The 12,678-nt window shown below is 35.6% G+C and overlaps 1 protein-coding gene across 3 annotated transcripts in view; it reads left to right on the plus strand.

The window, feature by feature from the left end:
* The window catches only part of NT5C3A (5'-nucleotidase, cytosolic IIIA), a 46,217-nt gene that overhangs the window by 25,653 nt on the left and 7,886 nt on the right, over positions 1-12,678 (plus strand). For 2 of the 3 annotated variants that reach the window (XM_077775466.1, XM_077775465.1), the window contains exons 2-3: positions 3,565-3,619; positions 10,246-10,344. In XM_077775466.1, coding sequence (XP_077631592.1) covers positions 3,584-3,619; positions 10,246-10,344 — 135 coding nt within the window. In that variant the 5' untranslated portion in view covers positions 3,565-3,583. The remainder of the gene's footprint in view (positions 1-3,564; positions 3,620-10,245; positions 10,345-12,678) is intronic. The other variant, XM_077775464.1, reaches the window with a different exon arrangement.

The following is a 12,678-nucleotide window of genomic DNA, read 5'->3' on the forward strand; positions in this document are numbered from 1 at the left end:
TTCTAAGCTCTGAAATTGTACATTTTCTTAAGTGTCCATAAAAGTCTGACCAATTTTACTATTTGAGGAAATTGGTATAAATTCCTAATTTTTAAATAACTAGCCTTTGAAATCTATTTTCCTCTATCTCCTTCTCTTCCCTTCCCACCTTTTCCTATTCAGTTTCTTTTTTCTTTCTCCCAACAGGCTCAGGAAAGACCTGAGAATGTTTAGTTTCATTTTGGTTTATGTGTGTACTGAGAAAGTTTCAGTTTCTAGTTTGCATATATTTTTTTCACTGCTGCCTTGACAGTCTACTTAAGGAAAATTAGTTAAATGCTTCACGAGACTGATTTACAATGCTACTGAAATAGCAAACTTAAGTTTGATTTTTCTGTGAGCTAATCACCCTAAGAAAGTGTCATTATTAAAAATGTAAGCTGTAACACAAGTGATACAGGTTGCTAGAAAAGTGTAGCAAAACTGGATTCATTTGGAAGTTTAGTACTGTTGCTGATTGATACCCTGTCCATGTTATAGTAATACACATCTTTTCTTATATAAGTAGTGTGCAGTTTACCATCCAACGTTTCATTACCTTATTGTTGTATAGTGTAAATGTTTCTGCAAGTATCACAATAAAAGCAACATCACAATTTTTTGAACCAATAATGTTAATGAATTTAATCTTTTTCACTTTTCACATAAGACAGAGTCCAGTGGGCCTTTTAAAAGTATTCTGTTTGCATTCAGATACTTTAAAACTTGTATAAAGGCAAGTACATTTTTTCATATAGACGTAGAAATTTTCAGTCATTGATTTGTAAATATCTTTTCAAGGTAAAGTTAATATCTCAGAAGGAAATACTATGATAGCTAAAACTTTTCAGTTACCCAGTTTGTGCAATTCAAGCGAAATTCTTACCTCTTGCTTCAGATTCTTTGTTAGTGAACACTGCTAGAACAGAGACCTTAACCTCATAGTGAAAGCATACAAAGTAATTATTCCAATCTCCACATGTTCCAGTCCACATGTAAAATTCCAAAGACTTTAAAACTTCAAAACTTCCTGTGAAGAGAGTTCATAGTTCCAGGGTAGTATTTTCTATTTTTGAACATGTCTTCTACGCTTGATGTGTTTATTCCAGCAGCTCTTCTCTTGAAGCATCTGCAACAGATGACTGTTGGCAGAGTAGGCCAGAACATTATATACCAAGTATAGGCTTACAAGCCTATTGGTTTAAAAATACCCTGCCCTAATATTCAATGTCTTCCTCAGTGCTAGAATGCTGGCATTTATGCCTTAGTCTTTATACTTTTGTAATGATAGAAACAATGGGTGATTTTTGTATTTGGACAATAGTATCACTTTATGTGATATTATCTCTGAACAAGGATACATTCTGGTCAGATTGCCAGTGAGAATTGGGAGGAGCAAGGATCTTGAGTTGAAATTTACATGGTATCCGTAAACTATTAGGTTTACTTATCAAAAACAATGTCCTAAAATTAGCTATTATCAAATTTCTGTTTGTTTGTATGTTTTTAAATAAAATATGAAGAGACCATGAGAAAGACCATTACTTTTTTTACTTACTAACACTGGCTTTTTTTTCCTTTTTTTATTACTAAACATAAATGGTCCAAAAAGAGACAAAATTGGGGGTGGGGAGGTGAAGAGGAATTGGGTTGCCTGGCTCTGCGTAACATGAAGATATGAGATTACCAGATATTAAAATGTATTCTGCACTGCTTGAATTCTGTTTTCCTTTGGGCTTTTCAAATGTTTCAGAGTACATGGTGTTTTTGTAAACTCTACTGTATTTTTTTTAATGTTTGTTTATTTTGAGAGAGAGCGCGCGTAAGCAGGGGAGGGTCATAGAGAGGGAGGGAAAGAGAATCCCAAACAGCCTCCACACTGTCAGTGTAGATAGAGCCTGATGCAGCACTCATGAACCATGAGATCATGACCCGAGCTGAAATCAAGAGTCAGATGGCTAACCAACTGAGCCACCCAGGAACCCCAACTCTACTGTACTTTATATAGTGCTTTCAGAGAAATGTAGACCCCTTTTCAGATATTAAACATCAAAGGAAAACCATAAACATATTGTATGCTTTAGTTTCTATAAATGAAGAAACTTCCATGACATCTTTGTTTATGAGGATTGACAGAAAGGAAGGGTTACTTCAATTTAATTACAATCATGTAAAGACTACTAACCCCCAGACTACCATTACAATTACATTTTGGGGGTAGTAATCAAAGCTTTTGTGAGTTATATAGAGTATATAGGTAGATAAATAGATACTTCTGCAGATACTACAGTATTTTTCAGATGTGAAAAATTGGAAGTATCTTACTATTTGGAAATACTGTTTACTTAGCCGTAAGATGCCACTATCATAAAACCATTAGCTTACTAACAGCCTTTCTGAGAGAGGGGGGAAAATACCTTTTTATAAAACATTTCCCAATTTTATGCATTTAAAATGAAGGGGGGAGGAACGAATTTTAGAATTTGAGAAAAATGCTACAATACATTTTAATTGTAAAGAACACAGATATAATGTCCAAATTTTAAGAAAAAAGCTTTTTCCCTTTTGATAAAGTTGCCCTTTTTATTTTATTTTTTTTTAAGTTTTATTCATTTTGAGAGAGAATGTGTGAGCAGGGGAGGGGCAAAGAGAGAGAATCCCGAGCAGGCTCTGCACTGGACATGGGGCCCAGACCCATGAAACTGTGAGATCATGACGTGAGCTGAAGCCAAGATCTGGACACTCAACCCACTGAGCCACTGAGGCACCCCTAAAGTTGCCCTTTATAAATACTGCTTTAAGTAAAGTCATTGAGGAACAAAAGTATGTAAATATCCCTAAGACTGATATTGCAAAAATGAAAAAAAAAAATAGAATAATTATAAGAAGTATTTTATTAAGAGCTATTTTAAAAATTACTTCTTTGGGTTTAACAAACTGATATGTATAAATTCCACCCAAACCTGTAAAATAATCAGTTAACAAACACTATCATATACTTATTCTGACCCAGACACGGCTAGATTCAGACACAATTCAGATATGAGTCACATCATTTCACAAAATTAAAGAGTTTAATATGGGAAAATTAAAGAATAAACTTTACTTTTGTATAGTATGTTTCTCAAGTTTTATTCATATAGTCCTTCATTGATTCAGTAATAGTAATGTATAATTTTCCCACAAACTTCATCCTTCTATGTAGAGACAATGTTGGTAAAATATTCTTGTAATAAAGCATTTTCTTGCAAATGTAAACTTTCACTTGAACTCTTTCTTCAAATCTTAATACTATTTAAGTCCTTATAGGAGAGCTACACATTTTTCATACAAATTTTTTAACTCCAGCCTTTGTGAGATAGAGAAAATCTTTGCTGAGCTTCTTAGGAAAGAAAAAAAGTTGCCTTCACTAACTTGGTATTTAAATCAAACCAAAAGTACCACCTTACTATGTCATTATCATACAGGAACAGCCTGAAATATATGTATGTCACGTATACTTTTTTTCTCTCTCCTTTACTGTGACATCACCTGGGGAAAATCCAGAAGATTGGATAACCAAGAAATGCCTAATCAAGACTCTGCTGTGCATGTGAAAATGGTGGGTATTTGAGTATTCCCATTTCCACTTATTAATGGTGAATCTTCACCACTTTCACCTCTGTCTCTAAGCAGATCATTAATTATGGGACTGTGACTTTATGCAGATCTCCCTTCACAATGTTTCACAAACAATAGAACCTCAAATATTTGTTGAATTAAATCTCAACTTTGAAAAATTTTTTGCTTGAAATATGAGTATTATGGTGTTTCTCAGCATATGAAATGGTTACCTGATTTCTTTTTGTGCTAAATTTTCCTTGCCCAGCAATAACACACTTAAAGCATGCAGCATGAGATGTTTTATATTCAGCATCTGAATTAAAGTGACAAATGTTTAATTAAACTTCTTGTGTAACAGTAGAGTTCATTGCTTTATAGACATTAGGATAAGGAAGGAAAAATACAGGCTTTGGAGTCAGAACTGGCTTCAGATCTTAATTTAGTCCTTAAGAGCTGTGATACCCTTGAAAGAGGGCAACAATCTTAGCTTTAAGAAATGGTGTGAAACCACTAAACTCTTGTTGTTTATTCATATTCTTTCCCAGCTTTATTAAGCTATAATTGAGATATAATTGACATTATATGTGATTGTGAGATACTTAAAGTATACAATGTGATGATTTGAGATTTGATATACATTGAGAACCCATCTAGTTAGCACATATATCACCTCACATGTTTACCCTTTTGGAGGATGGAAGGGAGAACATTTAAGTTCTCCTCCCAGCAAATATCAGTTATATAAGAGAGTGTTATAAACTATGGTCACCATAGCATATATTGGATTTTTAGACCTTATTCATCTTATAAATAAATGAAATATTCTTATTTATATTTAATGGAAAAGTATGTAAAGTGCCTAATAGCACAAAGTAAGCACTCAGTAAATGTTAATTAACTATGTAAGTAGCATTTACTTGCATACATGAAAAAAGTTATATCTCTTCTATATTCACAAGGGTAAAATCCTAAAAATCACAATTTCCCCCTCTCTTTTAAAGAGGACAGCTGTCCCACAATCACCTTATATTTTCTTTCTGTTTTGTTGTTCTTCTTCCTCTTCTCTATTTTTTTCTTCTTCTCACTTTCTTTTTTTGTTTGTTTGTTTGAGTCTGTAAACCAGAATATGACTTAGCATGCAAACAGCTTTGTGTCCCAATTAATAAATCTCTCGTTCAGCTTAGCTGTCCTCATCCAGGAAGTGAAGGCTGACTCAAAATACTGAGTAAGCTGCCATTGGTGTAGTTATTGCTGTTAGAATGGAGCATATGAAATTGGTATGCTTTTTGTATGTTGAATACAAAACATGGGCAGTTTTGTTTGGTTCAGCCAAATACCTCATTCAGCATGGTCTTTGCTTCTATTGCCTGGTCAGCATTTGATTAGTTGCTATTGAACATTTCTCTCTTATATGTAAATTAAGTCAGTCCAAACTTTACTTTTTTTTTTTTTCCTTGAGTTGATTTTTTTTTAACCAAAATGAATACTAGTGATATAGGAATGTCCAACCATATGATCTGTTGTTGCCTGAGTCCAGAACCCTCTAGCGTGTCTTCTTTGTAAGTAGCACTGGAGTAAACCCACAAAGAGGCTGTTGAAGGAAAACAAGCCAAAAAAATTGGTACATATTTATATACTTTTTACTATCACTGCATTAGTTTGCACAATTTTTACCTTGGGTTTGCTTTTCTAAAAATGGTGATAACATCTTTTAGGTTGACAGTTCCTTAGGATGTTATTCTTAACTTCTTATCATCTGTCTCCGAATCTCTTTCCATACTTCACAAACGCGCGCGCACACACACACACTTCTCCATGTACACTAAACTTCTAGACAGAGGTATTATCTTTTTCCCACGTTAGACCCCCTCCACTTTGACTCTTCATCTCAGCATATACAAATCCTGCTTAGCTTTGAAAGCCTAGCTCAGTTGGCTCTTCTTCTTTTGGCCCCGGTGGAAATAATCTCAGTCTCTTCTGTTCCTCTTGCATTTTATCTGGACATCTGGGCAATGGATGACTTATTTGGCCTCCTATATTACAGACCATGTTAGAGAACTTGCCGTTGGAGCATAAGATGTTTATCTTACTAAAACTTTTGTATCTCCTACAGAGCTGCTTTATACTTAATGACTACACGATGAATGAATCAAAGAATTTGGCCTATGCTCCCATAATATAGAGAAAGTCCACATATGTGGTAGGCAGGGGGAGATGGCTATCACTATAATTTAGTAATGCATAATCTTCCAAGTAAATCATAGAGTCATCTATGTATGTGAGTGAATGTACCAGTCTGAATAGGTGGCTTTGGATCTAAACTTTTTATGTAGCTACATGAAAATTGTAGTGCCCCCTCCTTTGTATCAATGTAGTAATGATCGAATCCTGTGTGAAGAAGTTGGAGTCGTCCACCTTACACATAAACACCGGTGCCGCCTGCAAGGTGCCTTCCCCCAGGCCTTGGCGGCCGCAGCCACCAAGGGTGACCTTCCCAATTCCAGAGCTTCAGTGCTACGGGCTCTTAAATTTAAAAAAAACCTTTCGGCATGGAAAAAAAAAATGTAGTAATGAAGTCTTTGGCTTGCCAATATGAACATTGGAAAACAAAAAAAATACCCTGAGAACTTTGTATATGTGCTGCCAAAGTGAGCACATGCCCTGAGAACTTTGGACAGAGATCCTTAAGTCATTTAAACTAATGTTTATTGGGCCATTTTCAGAAAATACAGATAAAATTAGGCCAATTTTATACAATGCAGATCTCTGTTATATCTTATCTCAGTGTATCTGCAAGATAAAGATAATGTCAAATAATCAAGTATTTCTTTCGAGTTTTGAATGAAACTGTATAACTTTGAAATCAGCTTTTTTAGAAATCACTGCTTTTTGAGTAAGGAAATAGACTAATGATAAGAGATCGTTTTATCTGTACAAATACATTTTATTAGAGATCAGCCAGAATACATGTATTTTAGATTTTTGTGAGACTATCTTTAGCATTGATTCAGATTTGGCTCCAGTCAACCAAAATGCTCTGATTCTTGTCAGGAAAACTTTGCTCTTTCAGCATTTTACATTATGGCCTTATGATATGAATTTATTTTTTTTTTGTTTGTAAATAATGGACATTTTAAACCACTTATTTATTTTCCATAGAATTAAGTTGAAAAGTTTTCAGACAATTCAAAATAACTCGCCTTTCAAACTTGAAGGATTGTTATTTTAAGTGCTACGGTGTGTTTTTGTCCAAGAGAAATATGGAAGAAGGGATTTGAGGAGGTAACTAAAGTATGTGATACATGGTGAATGTATATTCCTGCAGTATACTTCTTAATGTTCTGGTATTTTGATATTCTTTGACACATTTCATATAGTATTTTAAAATTATATTTCTTAGTTACATTCTAAAATATTTGAGTAAAATGCCCAGTATCTCAACTTCCTGAGAAGTATTTATGATATACTTTGGTGACATTATATGTGTATCATGAAAGTGTGTGGGGGGGGGGAATGTAAGTATTATTACCACATAACCCAAAGCAGATATATTATCATTTTTTAATTTCTTATACCTATACCCTCTTTCCTGTTGTGTTCTTTGGAGAAAGTTGGTGCTCTTTCATCTGTTTTCATCACTGTGATTTCTCCTTGGTGCTCTTGGGTATTTACTACTTATTTATCTGAAACTGAATGGCTGTGTGTTGTACAGAAGCAGGATTATCAATGCCTCCAGCCTCTGGTTGTCTTTCTAATAGTTGTTAACGTAGCAGAAACCGGCCTATTGTGAAATAACCTTGGTACTTTTTTCCTATCCATTATCTGAAACAGGTCATCTTATGCTGTTGAAAAAAAAACTTGTTTCTAATTAATGTATTATAAAATGTGATTTATATGAGGCAGGACATCTTCGTCAGTATGGACACACCGAAATGTTTAATTCTCTTGGTGAAAATATGGTTAGTGACATATATCGTCTGTTGCTTTCATATCTTCTGTTGTTTTTAGTAATGATTTAGTTATTAAGTCAAACATAGGCTGACTACTACACATCTACCACTTAAGGCAGACATCAGAGCAGAATTTAGTTGTTAGGAAATGAACTTCCTAGTTGAGGTATTTGTAAGGGAGCTACAGAAGTGATATTCTAAAGCAGCAACAGTTTCTAAAACTCAGCAGGAAAGCAATAGCGTTGTAAGTGCTGCTGATCATCATATCTCTGACATCTAGTATCTGACACAGTACATACAGGTAAATATTTGTTAAGCAAATTAATGGATTAATAAATAAAGAATATACCAATAAGTGCCTATTTGCTTTTCTCATCTATTGGAAAACCACTATAAAACAAATATTTAGATAACCTTTATTCTGTTGATACCTTTATTTTTTTTTTAATGTTTATTTATTATTGAGACAGGGAGTAACACAGCATGAGTCGGGGAGGGGCAGAGAGAGAGGGAGACACGGAATCCAAAGCAGGCTCCAGGCTCCAAGCTTGAGATGTCAGCCCAGAACCTGACGCAGGGCTCGAACTTAGAAACCATGAGATCATGACCTGAGCCAAAGCTGGACGCTCAACTGACCGAGCCACCCAGGCGTCCCTATTATGTTGATACCTTTAATGTCTAATTAAGTTAAAGAATCTCTCTGTATACCGTTGCATTGCAGGTTATCCTATACTGTTTCAGTATGGCTTTTTAAAATTAAGTGTATTGTAGTATCTTTTCATTAATGGAAAAAATGTTAATGTTAACATTTCTCTTTCCTGTATGTTCATGCATTTCTATTTCAGTCTTAGGAAAACATTTTAGCCTTTTCTGATTTTCTAATTTTGTTCATTATGTAGAGACAACATAGGACCTGAGAAACTTAACTGATCACATGATCTTGGAGCAGAGCGATAAGGTCTAGGGAATTTTTTATAACAATGTCTGTGATACACATGAAATATGTTACTTTTGGTAGTAACATACCCAGAATAATAGCATATGAAGTAAATAAAGCAAATAAAGGATACAAACCAGTATAGAACCTTAATTTGGGGTTCTCTTACGATCTTATCATACTGTGGAGCTATTAACTGCCCCATAATTCCCTTTCCCCCCAGTCCTCTTATGCAAGTGCTGTAAGAGCACTGTGCTTGTGCGTTTCCCTGGTCAGTTTCATTCTCCCTGTGATAGGGTAGAAAAAAGAAACAATATTTAACATTAAATTGTTGAGCACACTAAATCCTGAATAAACCAGCTTAGTAGCAGCCTAAACCCTGTGGTCTAATTTGTTTTTTTTTTTAAGTAGGCTCCACACCCAATTTAGGTCTTGAACTCTTGACCCCAAGATCAAGAGTCTCATGCTGGTGATCTCATACTTTTTAGTAATTGTCTTAACTTGAAATAAATCCTTTTTAAAATTTAGGCCAAGAACAGTGAAATTATTTGGAATTTAGGGCAATAAAGGAACAAAGATACTGAAGCACCTTTTCAAGTTAAATATGTTTAAAATATACTAAAGTACGCTTGAGGAGAATAATACTTTAACATTTGTTACCTTTTTGCTAAGATTTTTTATGTAAATAGAAATATAAGCTAAATCTCAAACAGAAAGGGGTTTTTTAATTAGTTTTAAATATTTTTTTAATGTTTTATTTATTTCTGAGAGAGAGAGAGAGAGTGAGCAGGGGAGGGTCAGAGAGAGGGAGATACAGAATCTGAAACAGGCTCCAGGCTCTGAGCTAGCTGTCAGCACACAGCCCTCTGTGGGGCTCGAACCCATGAACTGTGAGATCATGACCTGAGCTGAAGTCGGACGCTTAACTGACTGAGCCACCCAGGTGCCCCTAAATATTTATTTTTAAGAGAGACAGAGTGTGGTGTGAGCGGGGGTGGGGCAGAGAGAGAGGAAGACACAGAATCCAAAGTAGGCTCCAGACCCTGAGCTGCCAGCACAGAGCCTGGTGCAGGACTTGAACTCACAAACCATGAGATCTTGACCTGAGCTGAAGTAGGATACTTAACCGACTGAGCCATCCAGACGCCTGAAGCAGAAAGATCTTATAAGAAAACTATCACAAAGTTCAGATAGTATCCATTTCATTCTGGGATTTTATTTTGATTAATGAATTCTGTTAAAAACATTTTTATAGCTGTTTATGAAATAATACTAATTTTTAAAAGCCAGATACAAAAATATATGAGAATGAGATAAACAAGATAAACAATGCTTGTAATCATGGACATCAGAATAATAGAAAATATATTTAAATGTTTAATTGCTTATCTTCAGGTCGTAGAATTCCAAACAGTGTTTATTTTCTTTTTTTATATTTTTTCTGTTATTTCTGTGGTAAACATGTATGACTTTTATAATTACAAGAATTACACTTTCTAATAATATATTAAAAACATCATTTTGCCTTAATCTTCCAGAATAAAACTGTTGATGTGCTCCAAAAAAAATTTTGTGTGTATAAATGGTAATTTGATATGATGGTTTGCTTTTCTTCTTTTTTTTTTTTTTTAGTGCCTCACCATTTTTAGATCTTAAAATAGTATAAGCATCTGCTTGGTATCAAAAGAACCTGGGAAAAGGGGAATTAAAGATAGTTAACTTCTTTTTATATTTTAGATGCCAGAATTCCAGAGAAGTTCAGTTCGAATCAAGAACCCAGCAAGAGTAGAAGAAATTATCTGCGGTCTTATTAAGGGAGGAGCTGCCAAACTTCAGGTAAATAACTATTAAGAAGTCTTTATTATTAAGCCTTTATTTTTAATGTCCAGGCACACTCATTCATCTCATGTTTCGCTAAAATCTGAGTGAATACTAAGTTCTAAGCTAATTAATGCTGTGCATAAGTATTAAACCATTTTTTTAAAATATTTATTTAGGGGCACCTGGGTGGCTCAGTCGGTTGAGCATCTGACTTTGGCTCGGGTCATGAGCTCGCGGTCCGTGGGTTCAAGCCCCTCAACAGGTTCTGTGCTGACAGCTCAGAGCCTGGAGCCTGTTTCAGATTCTGTGTCTCCCTCTCTCTCTGCCCCTCCCCAGCTCGTGCTCTATCTCAAAAATAAATAAACATTAAAAAAAATATTTATTTATTTTTGGAGAGAGCACAAGCCAGGAGGGGGACAGAGAGAAGGAGACAGAGGATCTGAAGCAGGCTCTGTACTGATAAGCTGACAGCAGCAAGCCCAGTGTGGGGCTTGAACTCATGAACCGCAAGATCATGACCTGAGCCAAAGTCAGATACTCAACTAACTGAGCCACCCAGGTACCCCTAAACAATTTTTTTATTGTGTATTGATTTTGAGAGAGGGAGAGAGAGAGTATCAAGAGGCTCACCTCTGTCAGTGCATAGTCTGATGCATGGCACTATCTCACCAACCGTGAGACCATGACCCGAGCCAGTACCAAGTCAGATGTTAAACTGACGGAGGTTAACATCTCAGGCACTTCAGTTTTTATTTTGTTTTGTTTATGTTTTTTATTTTTGAGAGACAGAGAGAGGTAGCGTGAGCAGGGGAGGGTCAGAGAAAGAGGGAGACACAGAATCCGAAGACAGGGTACAGGCTCCGAGCTGTCAGCACAGAGTGCGACGAGGGGCTCGAACCCATGAACTGCGAGATCATGACCTGAGCCCAAGTCGGACTCAACAGACTGAGCCACCCAGGCGCTCCCAGGCACTTCAGTTTTAAACCATTTTAAGAATAATACTCAAATTTCAAATCAAGTTCAAATTAAGATATAATTTTATTAGAGAATAACTGATTTTTCGTTAACTCTTTAAAAAGATTTTCTAATGTTTATTTTTGAGAGAGACAGAGTGTGAAGGGGAGGGGCAGAGAGGGGGGGAGGCACAGAATCTGAAGCAGGCTCCAGGCTCTGAACTGTCAGCACAGAGCCCGTTGTGGGGCTCGAACTTGTGAACTACAAGATAATGACCCGAGCATAAGTCAGACGCGTAACCAACTGAGCCACCCAGGTGCCCCACTTTTAATTCTTTTTTAATAAGAATGTCTTAAATGCAAATTAAATCAATAATATGGATAGTAACTAAAAATTATTCCCTTTTTCAAAATTTTATTTATTTATTCTGAGTGGGGGAGCTGTGCAGAGTAGGGGCAGAGAGAAAGGGAGAGAGAGAATTCTAAGCAGGCTCCATGCTGTCAGTGCAGAGTGCAATATAGGGCTCAATCTCACAAACCATGATATCATGACCTGAGCCAAAATCAAGAGTCGGATGCTCAACCGAGAGCCACCCAGGCGCTACCCCCAAAATATTTCCCTTTTTAAAATACTTCTGAAAAAATATTTTACCCAGTCTCCTAAGTTTCAAGAGCTGGTAAACTATCACCATGTATCAGTATCATTCATTCATTGGTATGGTTTAACTACATGGCAAGTTAAATCAAAAATATAATAGTATCAGTAACTAAGAACTTCATATCATTTATTTATTTATTTACTTATTTTGCACAAATAGTATATGCTTTTTATCATAGTAAAAAACACATCATATGAAATCTATTCTCTCAATAAATGTTTAAGTGTTCAGTACAATACTGTTAACTCTATGCATATTATTGTATAGCAGATCTCTCAAATTTCCTCATCCTGCATGCCTAAAACTCTATACCCACAGGACAGCAACTCCTCATTTCTTCCCTCTCCCACCCCCCAGCCATTGACAACCACTATTCTATTTTCTGCTTCGATGAGTTTGACTAATTTAAATACCTGACATAAATGGAATCATGCAGTATTTGTCCTTCTGTAACCAGCTTATTTCACTTAGCATAATGTCCCCTGAAGGTTCATCCATGTTGTTGTATTACAGGATGTCCTTCTTTTTAATTGAGAGCTTCAAATAATTTAATTGCTTCCACTGCGTTTTTGTACATTGACTACAACGTAGTGGTTTGAAATTGTGCAATATTTTATCTCTATCAAGAACAGTAGCCCAATCACCTGCAGCTACAGATTTACCTGCCAATTAATCAGATTTTATTTGGTGACAATGCTAGGGCACTGAAGCGATCACTGTGTAGTTAAGATAATCCC

Source organism: Crocuta crocuta, unplaced genomic scaffold, assembly GCF_008692635.1.
Source record: "Crocuta crocuta isolate KB4526 unplaced genomic scaffold, BGI_CrCroc_1.0 scaffold197, whole genome shotgun sequence".
Lineage (NCBI taxonomy): Eukaryota > Metazoa > Chordata > Mammalia > Carnivora > Hyaenidae > Crocuta > Crocuta crocuta.